At 48.3% G+C, this 17772-nt stretch overlaps 1 protein-coding gene across 1 annotated transcript; it reads left to right on the forward strand.

Moving 5' to 3' along the window:
* Positions 1-4358: 4358 nt before the first annotated feature.
* Positions 4359-17538, forward strand: LOC135813244 (uncharacterized). Its single transcript, XM_065326409.1, has 5 exons — positions 4359-4854; positions 8796-9089; positions 11995-14569; positions 14900-15312; positions 17202-17538. The coding sequence occupies exons 1-3, from the start codon at positions 4500-4502 to the stop codon at positions 13983-13985; spliced, it is 2640 nt and encodes an 879-aa protein (XP_065182481.1). The 5' UTR covers positions 4359-4499; the 3' UTR covers positions 13986-14569; positions 14900-15312; positions 17202-17538.
* Positions 17539-17772: the final 234 nt, after the last annotated feature.

Here is a 17772-nt window from a genome sequence, read left to right on the forward strand (position 1 = left end):
AGTCAGCAGTACATGGGGCTAGCATGGAGTCAGCAGTACATGGGGCTAGCATGGAGTCAGCAGTACATGGGGCTAGCATGGAGTCAGCAGTACATGGGGCTAGCATGGAGTCAGCAGTACATGGGGCTAGCATGGAGTTAGCAGTACATGGGACTAGCATGGAGTCAGCAGTACATGGGGCTAGCATGGAGTCAGCAGTACATGGGGCTAGCATGGAGTCAGCAGTACATGGGGCTAGCATGGAGTTAGCAGTACATGGGACTAGCATGGAGTCAGCAGTACATGGGGCTAGCATGGAGTTAGCAGTACATGGGACTAGCATGGAGTCAGCAGTACATGGGGCTAGCATGGAGTCAGCAGTACATGGGGCTAGCATGGAGTCAGCAGTACATGGGGCTAGCATGGAGTCAGCAGTACATGGGGCTAGCATGGAGTCAGCAGTACATGGGGCTAGCATGGAGTCAGCAGTACATGGGGCTAGCATGGAGTCAGCAGTACATGGGGCTAGCATGGAGTCAGCAGTGAGACAGTGCTGGTGAGGTCTGCCATTCTCAACTGACCAGAGGTCTCGGCATCATTGAATGGCAGACACACCAAACTGAGGGCATTGTAGTGCATTGGATCAGAATCAGACAATACCTATAAGAACATTCATGGTCAGAAGAGACAACAACCATGACACTGGTTTGCAAGTGAACTGCTGGAAACAGGGAGTATTTCTTTTTCTGTTGTTGGGGGCAGGGACTGGGGGAGTAATACAGTCGTCACCAAAAAAATCCAGCCAATGCCATGGATACATGTACAGTGGCATGGTGCCTGTCACAATCGCATTCATGCATTTACAGTCATTAGAGGGTCTACCAGCATAGCACTGAACTAAAACAGTCCGCCGCTCTGCACTCTGCCTGCTGCAGTCAAGTCGAGCACAGCACAGACAGTGCACTGCAGAGTGCAGTCCCGGCGGCAGAGCATGAGTCATGCACTAGGCTAGTACACTAGCACTAGCAGGGGCAGTGCATGCTACCCATGCACAGTACAGCTACTGGTAGCAGTGGCAGTGCATGCTGCCCATGCACAGTACAGCTACCGGTAGCAGTGGCAGTGCATGCTGCCCATGCACAGTACAGCTACTGGTAGCAGTGGCAGTGCATGCTACCCATGCACAGTACAGCTACTGGTAGCAGTGGCAGTGCATGCTACCCATGCACAGTACAGCTACTGGTAGCAGTGGCAGTGCATGCTACCCATGCACAGTACAGCTACCGGTAGCAGTGGCAGTGCATGCTACCCATGCACAGTACAGCTACCGGTAGCAGTGGCAGTGCATGCTACCCATGCACAGTACAGCTACCGGTAGCAGTGACTGTGCATGCTGCCCATGCACAGTACAGCTACCGGTAGCAGTGGCAGTGCATGCTACCCATGCACAGTACAGCTACCGGTAGCAGTGACTGTGCATGCTGCCCATGCACAGTACAGCTACCGGTAGCAGTGGCAGTGCATGCTACCCATGCACAGTGCAGCTACTGGTAGCAGTGGCAGTGCATGCTACCTATGCACAGTACAGCTACTGGTAGCAGTGGCAGTGCATGCTACCCATGCACAGTGCAGCTACTGGTAGCAGTGGCAGTGCATGCTACCCATGCACAGTACAGCTACTGGTAGCAGTGGCAGTGCATGCTACCCATGCACAGTCCAGCTACTGGTAGCAGTGGCAGTGCATGCTGCCCATGCACAGTACAGCTACCGGTAGCAGTGGCAGTGCATGCTACCCATGCACAGTACAGCTACCGGTAGCAGTGGCAGTGCATGCTGCCCATGCACAGTACAGCTACTGGTAGCAGTGGCAGTGCATGCTACCCATGGACCGTACAGCCACGGGTAGCTGTACTGTGCATTGGCTGGATTGTTTGGCCACGACTGTATTCTTCTCTGTGCAAATTTCAAAAAGTTAGCACGTGACTTTATACATGCAGTCAGAACTTTCTCTTTTGGGGGGAGGGAGTATTTCCTTTTAGGGGTACAGCAGGGGGGGGGGGGGCTCAAGTCAGATGTTTGCATTCACCGCCTCCTATGTATGTGCAGGGTTTTATTAGTACAGCTACCAATCAATGCAGAATGCACACACTACACTACTAACTTTGCATGATGGTAGTCGTGGTACTCGTTGGACGGCATGAACGGCAAGTGGAAGCCGCCCCACAGTGTGCGACGGACACGGAGGCCAGCGAGATGCAGGCCAACAGCAGCAGCAGCATACAGTGAGAGCCGAGCAGGGCGGGACCAGCCATTACCGGCAATATGTTTGAGAGGTAATGCTCGACCGGTTGACAGTACAGACCAGAGATGCTGATCGGCGCGGTCCACTCGTGGTGAACCTTGTGGATGTGTTTATACCACAAGGAAATGTGAAGTGCCCTAGAGAAACACAAAGCAAAAGCGAGAAGGAAAGGGAAAGAGAGAGAGAGAGAGAGGGAGAGGGAGGGAGGGAGGGAGAATGTGTGTGTGTGTGTGTGTGTGTGTGTGTGTGTGTGAGAGAGAGAGAGAGAGAGAGAGAGAGAGAGAGAGAGAGAGAGAGAGAGAGAGAGAGAGAGAGAGAGAGAGAGAGAGAGCGGCTTTCCTACTTCAGATTTTATTTCCGTGAGCGACAACTCCGAAATACTGATAAAATTCAAATGTGAAATGCAACCCCCACCAGTTCCTTGCAGGGATAGCATTTTTCTCACAATGTAGCGGACATTTTTACGGGAATGGTAGGCACGAATTGGATTTTGCAACCAACACAGGTCATTTTGTAGTCCACAATCACCATCACTGCATCAGTCCAGTGTCTGCTCCAGTGCCCGGTAATCTACCCGGTTGGGCGGCGCTTGGACCCGGTTGAAAATATAGTACCGGGTCACCTGTGACCCGGTTGGTACTTTACACTTTCGAACTTTGAAAGGACTGACTGCATGGCTTGTATGTGTCAGATACTTCTTCTTCTTTCGTAATTAATTATTTTCTAATTCCTCTCCTCTTTTTTCTAAATGCGGCTTATCCATTCTCCTTTATATCATTGGGCCTAGTTCCCGTTTATTGTCCGAATTAAAATAAACCAACCAACCAGTTAAAGCATGTGACTCGGCTGGTGAGACAGCGCCAGGTACATGTGTACCCGGCTCCAACCCGGTTGAAATGGCTCCACAAGGTACACGTGTACCCGGCTGTCCTACAATCCTAGAGCAGACACTGCAGTCACATGCCGCGGCCACCCTCCAAACTTCCTCCCAAAATTTAACCCTTTCCCACATTCTCCTTCCGTGTTTGTGAAGATAACCTGACTAAACTACATGTAGATGTGTAGATGTAAAAGTTCCGTGTGTATTTAGACAGTCACACCACTCACTGTACGAATCAACCGTACACGCTGCCCCTTCTCCGTTCTGGACCAGGTCGTTGGTGATAACATGTCTTCCAGCTGGGCATTTGCCACCTGTCCTTGTTTCCACCATCATCACTCATTGCTGGAACGGTTCTGGATACTGAGCGGTGATAAACTCGTCAGGCAAGCTGGCCATCATGATGCTGCCTTTGTACGGCTGCCAGGTTAGGTTGGAGATATCGGCCGTTCCCTTCACCAACACCGTCGTTACCTGTTCAAGGTTGTAATCTTCTACTCGTAACGAACACTGTTCTGGCCAATCACTCACACTCACACGTTCCCGGTATGTTCCAGTCCGCACAGCACAGATGTGATGACTTTGTTGCCAGCCATCTGATCACTCTGGCATCCATGTCCGCAAGCACCGTTGCCATCATCATCGGTAGGTCAGCAAACCTACCTCCAGTTGACCAAGACCATAGCAGACAGCCTCGGAGTTGATGTTGAACATCCACACACGTCTGGATTTGTTTGAATGGGTTTTCCAAGTTGTCAATCGGTGCTTGGTTTGGCTCATCCCCAGCTAGCCAGTGATCTACTTCGGACTTCGTCGTATCGTGACCTGGACTTGCATCCACGATCATCCGAAACTCGCCATCACCAAATGGCCACATCAGCCTTCTTCACAGGTACGCGGTTGCTCGGCGAAAATGTAAATGGGCGAAACTGAAGCAAATGCGAGAAAACTTGAAAAGCGAGTCAACTACTACCATTGCCATGCCGACCTACCAACAAACGCCTCGATAGGCCGCGATCGTCCTCCATCACCTACACAAAAAAAGCTAGGGCTAGTAGGGGACGAGGCGCATGCGCGACACTGATACAGACAGGTCTACAAGACTACATGCAATGCAAGCAGTAGACGCGGAACCGCGTACCGGTAGATCATCATTATTTTTCTCGGTGCATTTTCTCTGTCGGACGGTTGCTGCAGTGCTGGTGATTTGTGAGGGTCGTGTAGTTGTGTGCGGTGTTCTCCATTGTTCACTGTGGACAGAACGATTCACGCCAGGCGGCGTGGACAGAGTGAGGCCTTGACGGAGTGGTTGGTTGTGACGGTTTTGCTGCCGGCGCAATGCCGGACAGTGTGCGGTACAACATCAAGTACTTGGTATCCAATCTAGATGTGTCACTGATCTTGGAAGACCTGCTGGAGAAGGATGTCCTCAGCGAGGAGGAATACGTTACTGCCTCTGGAAAGGAAAACGAGAAGTGGCATCTTTCAAAGTATGTGGTGAGGCTGATGCTAACGAAAACGGACGAACAGGTGGAAACATTCCTGAATTTGATTCAACACAGCCAGCCTCATGTAGCGGCGCATATTGCCAGTACCATGGCGAACCGACGCAAAGCAACTGCCAGTGGGAAAACTGACCGTCCAACGAAGCCAATGTCGGCAGATCGTGAGTCAACACGTGACCCGTCCTCCGGTAAGTGTTCACATTGACTACAGTGGCGTAGGAAGGTGTGTGTGTGTGTGTGTGTGTGGAAGGGGGTGGGGGGGGGGACTCGTTGAACATGCAAGTAACTACTGTTGTGGACATGGAAATCCAGTCGCACGTCTAGCGGCCCCAGGGTGCTGGCCATGCAGCCGTGGATAAGCTGTACACACATGCATTTTATGCGCTGCAGTGCGCTAGTCGCAAAGGATCAACAATCATGTGCCCTGCACGCAGCATTCTGTACGCGCTGAGGGCGCCGGCCCCGGTCAATCGACCGGATTTCCATGTCCACGACAGTACATGTACTTGTACAGCACTGCTCAATGAAATCCAGTCACAGCATCACTCAAGTACATGCTGGGCGTTGCGCAGCCCTAGACCTGCAAACATTGGGCTGCAAAATGGTGCAAGGCACAAACTTGAGTGACGCGACTGGATTTCATTGAGCAGCACTGCCAGTACTTACTTGTTTGCAGTGGGAAGTGCTTACAGAGATCAATTATTGGTTTATGCATTCACATCAATCGTATTGAGAGCTGACCCTGGGAATGCAGTGGGTTCAGTTAGGCCCTTATCACACTGCGTTCAAAAGTCGCGCTTGCGTCTGCGTTTTCTTCGGTTTTTGGCGGTCGCCTAGGAAATGCCATCACGTGACGTTATCGCGAGCCCAGACGCACAGCCGCAGACGCATAGCCGCAGACGCAGACGCAAACCGGGGGGGGGGGGGGGGGGAGGGGGTTGGTCAAAACCGAATTCCGCAAACGCAGATCGGACTTTCTTTATCGCAGCACTTCCTGCATTGTTTTTAAGTGTTTTCAAGTGATTCTCAAGTGTGCTTTTCAAATCTTCATTTCCATCTAGTTGCCGAGGCCGGCGAGGGTACTTCTACTACATGACATTGTACTGATTGATTTTGGATTCGCGAGGCATGGAGCTGATGCAAGCTCGTGGCTGAGGTTGCGCTGACTAGTTGGCGACGGCTAGCCTAGCTGGACGATGTGCCTCAACAACGGAACTGCCACCTCAACACAGGCCGGCAACGCAACGGCTGCAGTCTTCCCATCGACTCCCATTCCCCCCAGCACCACTGACAAAGGACATAGGAGCAGAAACAGAACACTTCTCGATCTCGGGAAAATAATTAATTCAACATCCACGGCCACCTGGAGATCGATTCCCCACATTTTTGTATTTTCCCGCGTGCACAGATTTTGACGCAAACGCTGAAAATCACAAGTATAGTATGCTATCACGTCTTACGTTTTCCAGTCTCAAACGCAAACGCAGACGCAAACGCGACTCAAACAAATGCAGTGTGATAACGGCCTTAGATGGACAGTCCTGAGGATATAACCAGATCTACATGACGATTCTGTAGATCTACAAGAAATACAGGTACCACCGGCGTGAAGCACTGTCATGGTTTTGTGCACCAGCACATCTTCTCCAGGCATCAGGGGCCCAGCCTCCCCGCTTATCCGACTCGCCACACACAACAGCGCAACTGAACTAAAAGTTCTATATAATTTCTTGACAAGACGGAGACGGACAGACAAGAAGACCGGACACGACGACGCAAAACTGATAACTAAAGAATAGGACAAATGTTGCGGCAGCATATATGAGCATGCGCGCGAAATAATGTTGCACGCGCGACGATGACGTAAGCGTTCCATGGTGTATACATGTACAGAAGACTGCACATGCAACCAAAACAATGCAACAAAGTCAAGACTAAACCACTACACAATAAAACTAAAGAACAACATAAATACCATAAAGTCGCGGATAAAAGCCGTGTTTGCATACAAGCACATCGCGGGTAGAAGCCTGAAAATCAAACGGGTCAAATGCATATAAGCCTGTCGCGCGTAGAAGCCTGGCTTCTGTGCAAGCGCGGATCGTGTAGGTCAAGAGTGCATGCACTATGTACAGTGCATAGTAAACGTGAATACAAGCCTGGCAAAAAATATCAGTAGTGCATATAAGCATGGTTTGCATACAAGCCTGGTTTGCATTAAAGCCTGATGCAGAAACCGGCTTATGTGCTTATAAGCCCGGCTTTTATCCGCGACTTTCCGGTAAGCCATGAAAAGTCTTTCACTCTAGACCCATTGCACAACATACTCCCCGCAGAGGCCTTTTCAAGGCTCAAGGAGGCTGCAAACTGTACTACATGTATAATCTATGCTGCACGCATAGGTAATCTAAACTCACAAACGGCAAAATAAATAATAACAAATGAACAATCAATGGGCCAACAGAAAATACAAACGGAAGGTAGCTTCCGAACTGTCACCAGGCATCAGCAAATCAAGGCAATAAACTACAGTCAACATCCGACCCATCACCAGGCCAGGCGCAAAGAAAACCTACAGAGCCAACAATACATCCGACGTATTACCAGGCCAGGCACCAACACATCGAGTACAGATCAAACAAATCGAGCAAATCAAAACTACAAACTTGTACAATAAATCAAAGCGGGAGCACCTTCTAAACTCCTTCACACTCACGGCGGGTTATTTGTTCACGATGCGTTTTCCTTCGCACCCTCCATGTCCTTCTTCTTGTCGTCGAGAACAGCGCCCTGCAGGGTTCCTCCACTGTGGACGACCGTACCGTGGGTTATTTGATTTCGATGCGTTTTCCTTCGTTGGTCACTCGTCCACTCGTGCACGGTGCAAACTGCCTCCCAACAACGTAGACGTACAAATGGTTATTTGATTTCGATGCGTTTTCCTTCGCACCGTCCTTGTCGTCGGACTCAAGCAGCTCCCTCGGAGGTCACACAATCCCAGGTACCAACTGCGGACAACGGCGCAGCTCCCTCGTTGGTCACTCGTCCACGCGTGCACGGTGCAAACTGCCTCCCGACGACGTAGACGTACTAATGCCATTATGGTTATTTGTTCTCGATGCGTTTTCCTTCGCACCGGAGTTCCTGCAAGTTCCTCGTCTCCCTGACAATCCTGGCATGATCGCCAATTTCGTGCACCAGCACATCTTCTCCAGGCGTCAGGGGCCCCGCCCATCCGACTCGCCACACACAACAGCGCAGCTGAACTAAAAGTTCTACATAATTTCTTGACAAGACGGAGATGGACAGACAAGAAGACCGGACACGACGAGGCAAAACTGATAACTAAAGAAAAGGACAAACGTTGCGGCAGCAAAATGTATACACCATGTACAGAAGACTGCACATGCAACCAAAAACAATGCAACAAAGTCAAGACTAAACCACTACACAATAAAACTAAAGAACAACATAAATAAGCCATGAAAAGTCTTTCACTTTAGACCCGTTGCGCAACAAATGGGTCACTAGATTATTGCTAGGGAGTTCAGTTCCAGCCTGGGTCAGGTGAAAACTGCAGTCACAACCCGCGTGTACATTTTTACCCTTTGTGTACGGACTGTACAACTTTCGATCCCCTGGGATCGAAACTTTTTAAGATTTCAATCGATCGTAACTCAGTCATTTCTGGGTTATTTTCAAACAATAAGGTATGTAGGTCGAAAAGAAAACTCCCAGCTGTCCATTGAAACAATCGCTGAAGCGCTCCGATGTGCGGTTCTGGGAATGTGTGTGTGTGTGTGTGTGTGTACATGTGTGTGTGTGTGCGCACGAGAGTGCGTGAGTGTGTGTGTGTGTGTGTGTGTGTGTGTGTGTGAGTGTGTGTGTGTGTGTGTGTGTGTCCATTGTTCTTATCACCTGACGATGGCCAAGTGCCGAAACGTTGTAAAATAGCGGAACTTGTTCGGATGTGCAGCGCTTTTGGAATGGGTGTGTCCACTCAAATTCCTTTCCATGTATTATCGTTGTTGTGCAATTCCATTTTTATTTGTCTCTTGACATGCAGTTGTGTGCAGTTGTGTGTTCATGTGTCATCTGCGCCTTCTGTATTTTGCTGCTTTCGCAACAGACAATCCGTTTGACCTGGAAAGGTTTGTGTGTGACATTCAACCATGGTTGAACAAAGTTGACGCAGATCTACTGCGACGGATGGTGATCAAGAAACATCTCATAACTGACAGCGCATCAATAGAGAGACTAAAGAGAATTCTGTCCCGGGATGGAATATCTGATCATAATGAGAAGCTCATCCAGTTGCTCAAAGCTGGTGGCCTAAACACGTATCGTGATCTCTGTGTTGTCATTGAGGAACTTGGGTATGTGGACAAGAGCAAGGAAATGCTCTCCATTTTGTCCCGAACAGGTATGTTGTTGCTATACTTTTACTGCAATGTGTTCAACTTTGGTGGTGTTTAATGGACAGCTGAGGGTTTTCTCTTCGACGTACATACTATGTTAGTTTTTGGAAATAACCCAGGAATGACTGAGTTCCGATTGATTGAAATTTTGAAAAGTTTCAATCCCAGGGGATCGAAAGTTGTACAGTTCCTACATAAAGGGTTAAATGGGGCCCCGCGTGAGATCTCTTTGGCCTGACTTTGACCCCGCTTCTATCTGATCCCGTGGCCAGTACTCCCTTGTCGATGCTATTTTAGGTAGCTGAGGTCATTGCCTTTCCATTGATGCCACACATGCCATGCCTGAACAAAAAAGGTGGAGCCGCGGTTTGCACAGAGGCATAGAGAAGTACTGATCTCGACCAGAGGCAAACACGGTCCCGGCAGCGGGTACACCCAATTTTCGTGTTCAGCAGCCTCGAATTAGTCTAAAAGAAGAGGATTCTAGAACATTTAGCCTCGCACATTATTGCAGTAGAAGGAACATTATCACAGAAGCCAGCCCACAGCGATTTCCCGGTGGTGGACGTAAAAATCGAGTGAATCGAGCGCACACTGTAGAAGCTGTGACGGTGAAAGCATGTGAGTTGTGCAAGCAGGCAAACCCGGCATGCATGCCGTGCAGCACATGCATGCACACGGCATGCATGTGCACACACTGTATTGTCATGCACTTCATGCAATTAAGCACTTCAGTTCGCACGCGCATCTATGCACCAAATAGTGCAGTGCTGGACGGAAACTTCCATACTTGAATTGCTTTCTGTGACTGCTCAGGCTTTCATTTTCCAAACTTCAATTACTTCAAAATCGCAAACATTGCATTAGTCGGAGTCAGTTTTTCTCATTGCTATGCCGCAGCTATAGTGCAGCATTCCAGAGAATACCACTTTCCATACAAAATGTTCAACTGCGACTTAGTACAGTAGTTGTTGGCGAGCGAAGATTGCAAGGTACTTTGGCGGCAGTTATAAATTTGAACTTTTCCCTGGAAATACTAAGCCCAAGGCTACCAGCCATTATTCAATGACCTCCAAAAGATCTCACTAAGTCAAGATGGTCATCAACACCATTGTGGAAAATCCGCTATCAGTGGAACATGACTTTGTTACTTATTGTAGAGTTCTACAACAACCACTAGAGAGGTTTTGCTGAGCGAACGTTCGTGTAAATATTCGATTGACGTCGCGAGAAGCAACTTCGCACGAACGTTCGCAGCTGTGAACGCGAAAGTTGAAGGAAACACGAAACAAATTATCGCAGTAATTTTCGCTGATCACGGACCAGTGACTATTGGTGAACCACGCTCATGCAATGTTTGGTGCATCATCTTTCACAATCCAGTAGATACACTCTTGGCTTGGTTCGCCAGTGCTAGCTTTCCCATATGGCAGCCCGTGTTGCTTAATCTCCGGAACCATGTCCGATCTCCTACCCTGGTCGTCTTTTCAGAGTCGGTTATATCAATGATCCCTGTTTTCTTGATTTTCAGGTGTTGATGCGCCGGATTACGGCACAGGCAAACCCGTTTGTCTGTGGGTGTCCGGTCATGGACAACGTAGTCAAAGAGTTGTCGTCGCAGGGTGCTGCCACTTGCAAAAATAAATAATCGGATGAAGATGACTTCTCAAACAAGCGCGAGTACACGCGTGTTTTCCTGGAACGAAAATCATGCAAAATACAAATTTCGCGCAAACGTTCGCAGAAATATTTGCAAGTCCAGACGCGGTAATCCATGCAAAGTTTTGCTCAGCAAAGCGTCTCTACTAGTACGAGATAAGCCCGGGATTCTTGTTTGAAATCGGGGCGTTATTCTCAAACGTAAACGTATCCCTCTGTTATTCTTGCAACGTAAACTTATCCCTCTGTCATTGCTCAGTGCGCAGAACACTACCAGAACTAAGAAATTTTGATTTTATGATCTTTCCATAGGTATTTTAGGGAAACATGTTGGTGATCTACCCCCCCCCCCCCCTCCCCCCCCCTCCCACGACCTGTGGTGCTGGCACGTGTCAACCATATGGAACATTCGGGGCTGGGAAAATGGAAGTAAGTATTAGTTTGGAAGACCGCGTGGCATGAAGAAGTGCCTAGAACTGGACAGAAGCCGGCCAGCCACTGCTGTACCAGCACGATGGTCCGCGTCCGCACACAATGAAACTCAATGCACGTGCGTTTGCAGCGCAAGGGAAAGCGAAGGGACCCGACATTCAGATTGTTGTTCAGCCGGGACAAAACCCCGATGTCAACGCGGACGACTTGGCATTCTTCTACAGCCTGGAGACAGACGTGTCACTGATGGCGAAGGAAACCAGAAAGGAGCTCAGAAGTTCTGCAGGCTTTGGAAACATGCTGGCAGCAGAACCCCGATGCCAAAATGAAAAGCATTAAATGTTTGCTTGTTTTGCCATGGCGCCTTCCATGGCATTCTGGAGAGCGGCGGAGAGAAACACTGCCGACAGTGGCACCGTGCAAATCATCAAGCACACAGTTCAAGCAAAGAAGTACGATCAAATATTTTCTCGACATCTTTTAAAGGTTACGGAGCAAGAGCTGTCAGTATGTCAGCGCTGGAGACGGGAGTCAGCGAGGAAGCAGACTCAATGCAGGGAATGAGTTGTCATCGAATTCAGATGAAGAGAGAAGCTGGACCACTTCGAAACAAACTGTGTGACATCTATAAACTACTATCTCTCGTATGCGCATTGTTTTCCCCTCTGCGAAGTGTGTTGTAGCCATAAAATGCTTTTAACGGAACTGCAAAAACATGCAACAACATCTCGCTTAACAAAGGAAGTACATCATACATCCCTTTTGAAAGAGTTTCAAAACTTACAACAGGTTTATTCATACTTTCTGTTGCCTTTGTAGGTATCACCATGACAACAGTTGGCAAACAGAAAACACAGCCATTGCAGCACACAGTGGGAGCTTGTCAGGCAGACCAACAACGGACGTCCAACAGATGTGAGCGAACCTTCAAACAAACAACATCAGCTGAAACAACCGCCGATGCAACTAGAACGGGTACAACATCCAATACAACATTGACTACAACACAGGATTCAACAAGATCATCAACTTCAAGCCAGTCATCTCTACCGGACAAAGACCGACACTTCACTGGCAGGAATGACATTGTTAAAGAGATCAGTCACAACATTCTCACAACAAAGTCCAAGTCATCATCTACACGTGTGCAGAGTCTTGTGGCACCAGCTGGTTTTGGTAAGACGTCCGTAGCCATTGCTGTTGGACATGTATGTCGCAGTGCTGGTTGTCGTGTGGAGTTCTTTGACTTACGCGGTGTAGCTGGTGTTGACGCTGTCCAGGCAATGATTCAAAACAGACTCGAAACAAACCCTGTTTCAGCCGAGACTACTGGCAAGGCAACGAAATCAACTGATGGCATGGGTGATGATGGTAGCAAACAACACATGTTATGTATTCTGGATAATGCTGAGGATGCTATCCAGGCTGGTGCTGCTAAAGATTTCCAGCTGCAAGATGTTGTGGAGCAACTTCTGCGACAACAACACAACGTTAATGTCCTACTGACAAGTCGTGTTTACTTTGACCTACACGCTGCCCAGTTTAAACTACAACAACACCGTCTTGATGGTCTGACAAAGGTTTGTGCTGTTGGTCTTCTCCATGGCCTATGTGTTGAAGGTAGTGTGAGCATTGAAGATGCACAGAGGTTAGTGGATCGTTGTGGAAATGTTCCACTTGCTGTACGCATTACAGCTGGTCTTCTACAAGGTGGTCGATTAACTCCAACCATGTTGTTGTCGTTATTCCAAGACCTTGGTCTCGATGTGTTCAACAATGATGGTCTGAAACCAAATCATCGAATCCTGAAGCTGTTGGAATTAGCATACAACACATTACAACATGATGACAAGGAATCATTCCATGCTCTCTCTCAACTGCGCTCCTCATTCTCATCTAAATGTGCTTGTGTGATGGTGGGATTGGCTGACACTAAGGCCAATGTGGTTCATCTTGTACGGTTTGATCCTTTGATCAAGATTTGTTTCCTGGATTACAATCCGTATCTGAACCGCTACTCACTTCAACCATTCATCGCCGAGTTTGGTCATTACCAATGCCCTGAAGACAAGCGACGTGTGTACCAACGGCGAATGTGCAAGCATTTCCTTGGCTTTGTGAAGGAAGCTGATGACTCTAGAGGTTGTGGTGCAGACAAAGCAGTGTATTGGAGTTCCCAATTGCTTCAGGAAAAAGTGAATATTCGGATGGCGTTGTCTGTTGTTGATGTTTTGTCTGGTGATGACTTGCTTCCTTTCTCTGGATTAACAAAGTGGGCGGGTATCCTATTGGCCTTGTTTGGGAGATCAGTATTTGCTGAAGAGTTTGGGGACAGGATACGAAGATTGGACAAAGCACCGCTATCTGTACAAGCTGACAGCATTTGCAACTCGGTCCTGCATTATACTCTCCATCCAAGCATTGCAGATTCTAATGTCACTTTTGAGAGTTTGGATTCCAGAACCCAAATGCTCCTGGAGAAATCTGAACAAGAACCGACTGGAGTGGAGTCACAGCTGCAGCTACCTTTGTTTCAACTTTCTCTGGAGTCATGCAGGGTATCCATGTCTCTGGTCATCGACAGCAGAGAAGGACAGGTTGAACTGAGCCAGGAAACACTATCCCGTCTGCAGGTGGTATACCAGCGTGTTACAACAACACTGAGAATGGGTCTTGCAACAGGTGTCACTGAATATGCCCTGAAACTCATTCAACTGTGTTGTTCCACTCTGCTAAACAAGGATATACCCAATGTACAGGTGGTAGAAGACCTTGCTGAGAGAGTAATATACCCAATGTACAGGTGGTAGAAGACCTTGCTGAGAGAGTAATCTCATCCAACTTCCTATCACAGGATGGTGCAGTTCCTTCATGTGCTTCAATGTACAACGTTCTGCAACAGTGCATTCGTGTGATCCTGGGCAAGGTCATGTCAGGTTCCTGTAGCAGTGAGTGGCTTATTTCACCATCATTGATTACAACACAGGGTATACCACTGTGCAAGTGGAAACATGTACCAACTGCTATCAGCCGCACGGTCAATACCCATGACGACCACACTACTGTGTCTGCTCTTCGGTTACAACAGCACCTGCACTCCATGGATAATGACACAGTAACCACACTACTGGACATGTACGTGGGTGCTATGTACAACATCATGTACATATCCTTGGTAGTAAATGGAAGGACACACACAACTCCATTGGGTCTCACTCTACCAGCACAGCATCCCTACAACATTGTGATGGACTATGTCAGGAGATGGTGTAATGGCTCAAATCCAGCAGATCACACAACAGCACTGATTAACAACTGTAGCCAGAACAAGGTACCTGATGTGGAAGTGATGCAGTCTTGTATTCTAACAGCTAGAGCACTGATCAGGATTGAGGTAAGCTGGTAGTGCAGTGTTCACAATTCAGGTTACCATAACTGTTTTCCAACCACATTCCACTCTGAATGGAACATTGTATTGCAAACCAGTGTACTCAGTAATTATCTACTGTATAGTGTCTGTCTCTCTAAGGTTGATTTCTTCAAGAACACAGAGGGGAATGTGATAATTTTGAACATTGTAAACTATGGAAATGGAATGTGTTGCTTTCCGCTATATCAGTCTGATTTGTTATTATTGTGCATGACGTTCTCTGTTTCGAGTGTACTGGCCTTAGTTAAGTTACTTTCTTTTCTACACTTTTCTTTGTTGTGTGCTTTGCTCTAGAATACTCTCTTTGCGACTGATGTTAGTTCCACACTCTTCCCAGCGTTGAAGTCACTTGTTAAGGATCTCGGTGCTTGCCTGCCAAGCAAGTGTGCAACTGGTCTCTCAGTGTCTGGAATTGTGTACTTTCCACCACAACCTGGAGACCTGTCTCTACTATACTACTCTCTCATTGCTGCCCTACGTCATCAATCCAAGAGAGGCCTAGTGAGCAATGATCACCACATTGCACTACTGGAATGGTGTCCACGTGTAGCAGCATGTTTTGTCTGCTATGACCTTGACAACATCGAGGCATGTCCTCGTTGTGACATGGCTTACCTGTGTGGCAAACATCGTCAAACTGATGAGCACCTAAGTGAACACAACCAACACTGTGCTATGCTGGCAGCACTCAGACATCGCATACTACAGTAAGTTAGAGTGTTATCATCAACTGACATGACAGATTGTGAGTGCTGTGTGATGAACTGGTTTGTTAGTGCCTTGGTATCGTGAGAAAATTACGGCTCAGTCTGCGTGTAAACGTTTCGGGGTGGGGGGGGGGGGGGCAGGTGTGTGTGTGTGGGGGGGGGGGGGGCAGTGCCGGTGTGGGGGGGGGGGGGGCGGGGATAGAGGTGTGTGTGTGTGGGGGGGGGGGGGGTGCTGGTGTGTGTGTGTGTGTGTGTGTGTGTGTGTTGAGTGTATGGGTGTGTATGTGTGTGCATGTGTGTGTGTGTGTGTGTGTGTGTGTGTGTGTTGGGTGTGTGTGTGCATGTGCATGTGCATGGGGTCTGTACTTGTCTGGTAGTTCATCAGTATTACGAGTGAACTACCGAGAGTCCATCGCAGGACCAGCAGGGAGGGGGGAGGGGGGGGGGGGTTGCGGGTATGTGTGTGTGTGGGGGGGGGGGGGGGGCGTGCTGATGTGTGTATGGGTGGGTGGGGGGGATTGGAGAGGAGGTATGTGAAGCATACTTTTGATCATCCGTAATATCATCACGCCATATTTTCGCACTACCTCGATGTATTGCCCATTCGTATTACACGGTAACATCGGCTCAGTGAGACAGACTGAAGACTGTGCGTGCGTGTGTTTGTTTGTGAGTGTATGTGTGGATGTGTGTGCGTTTGTGTGTGTGGATGTGTGTATGTGTATGTGTGTGTGTGGGAGGGAGGAGGGGGGGGGGCTTTACTTGTACTTGTATGGTAGTGATTCAGTATTACGAGTGGACTACCGATGAGTCCATGGCAGGACCAACAGTAGAGGGAGGGGGAGGGGGGGGGGGGGGGGAGGGGTGTACTCGCACAAGACCGTTGATTTTCTGTAGGATCCCACACGGTATATTTCTACTGTCCCTCTGTATGACCCCTTCTAGGGCCAATGTGACATTGTAACGATGGGTTTATAGAACAGGCAGGAGTCTTTCACAGTGTGTATGTGTTTGAGAGCACGTGCACCCGTGCGTGTGTGTGTGTGTGTGTGTGTGTGTGTGTGTGTGTGTGTGTGTGTGTGTGTGTGTGTGTGTGTGGATGCATGTATGGGCACTTATGTTGGCAAACATCCTTTTGTCGAGCGAATGCACACTTGCTCACCTCACTGCCTATCTCTCTGGCCAGTTTGTGAGCTGGTCGTATTCACTCACCATACCCTGCTGCCACTCAAATTGGTCTTGCACCGTGTCAACCTGTGACTAGTGAAACAGACCAGTTCCAATAAAAATGTCGAAATTGCCAGAGTCGATTCTAAAGGCAAAGTCACTTATCCCGTCACAAACACTCATGCCTCTTCTCGTCTTCGTCTCGCTCAATGAAAAACACATGAACTGCATGATTGTGTATACGAGGATTAGCGACCCGGAGTGTGTGTGTGTGTGTGTGTGTGGGTGTGTGCGTGCGTGTGTGAATGGACAAGGGGTGGGTATGTGTGTGTGTGTGTGTGGGGGGGGGGGGGGTGTACATGGGGAAAACAAATGGCAGAATGTGTCAGGGAATGTCGCTTCTATAGTATGTGTGCAACGTATCCTGTTATACTGTCACCTCTTTTACAGCTTGATCGGTTATTTAGATTGTGTGCAAACACTGCCTGTAGATTCCAGTCATGATGTCATTATGAGTCATGATTATTATAACAATGACTTCATTCTTAATTATATCACCAAAGCATGCAATCCATAAGACGCATTCTATGTCCAGAGCTTCAAGTATATGGTTGATTCTGCCTGTGTGTGTTGTTTGGTATGTGTGCGGGTGTGGTGGTGTGTGTTTGGGCGCGTGTGTGTGTGTGCGTGTATGTGCACTCTCGCCATTGTACATTCTACAGGGCTAGCTGAGCTTCTGAAGATCTCTACTGGATAGTGTTTAGCAGTTGAGATTGGTGAAAGTGACAGCACTGGACAGGGATCACTGATTTCAAGCAGCTACTGCAGTAAGAGATACTCCAACAGCACACTACCTGTCATTGATCACAACACTGTGACATCACTTGTATAGACATGATGTATACAGATTGTCTATGACACACACAGTGTTGTGTTACTATGTAGATATAATGATCAACTGAACTACATGTACTGTCTAGTCCAGTCTACTGTGGTATCAGTTTTACTGAATGTGTTCATGTCTACTCTCACCTACTGTTTTTACACTAGCTACTGTACAGAATAGTTACCGGTATGTCAGTTAAACCTGGAAAACTCTACTCTACAAATGTTTATACTGCAATGTATATTGCCATAGCAGTGTCAGCCATACCCTGTACATACAAGTTCGTGCTATTACCCTTGAGATACACATCATATTTTACTCCAGTATTGAAATCTAGCAGCACTGCTAGCATTCGTTTGGCAAGCAAGAAATACCCGTTGTCTGCTACCATGCCAAGTCATGAAGCA

Source organism: Sycon ciliatum, chromosome 1 (genome assembly GCF_964019385.1).
Source record: "Sycon ciliatum chromosome 1, ocSycCili1.1, whole genome shotgun sequence".
NCBI classification, from domain to species: domain Eukaryota; kingdom Metazoa; phylum Porifera; class Calcarea; order Leucosolenida; family Sycettidae; genus Sycon; species Sycon ciliatum.

Coding starts and splice junctions, on each gene's coding strand:
- LOC135813244 (XM_065326409.1), top strand. CDS start 4,500: ATGCCGGACAGTGTGCGGTACAACATCAAGTACTTGGTATCCAATCTA. Junction 4,855..8,795: donor AACACGTGACCCGTCCTCCG/GTAAGTGTTCAC, acceptor CTTTCGCAACAG/ACAATCCGTTTGACCTGGAA. Junction 9,090..11,994: donor CTCCATTTTGTCCCGAACAG/GTATGTTGTTGC, acceptor TTGCCTTTGTAG/GTATCACCATGACAACAGTT.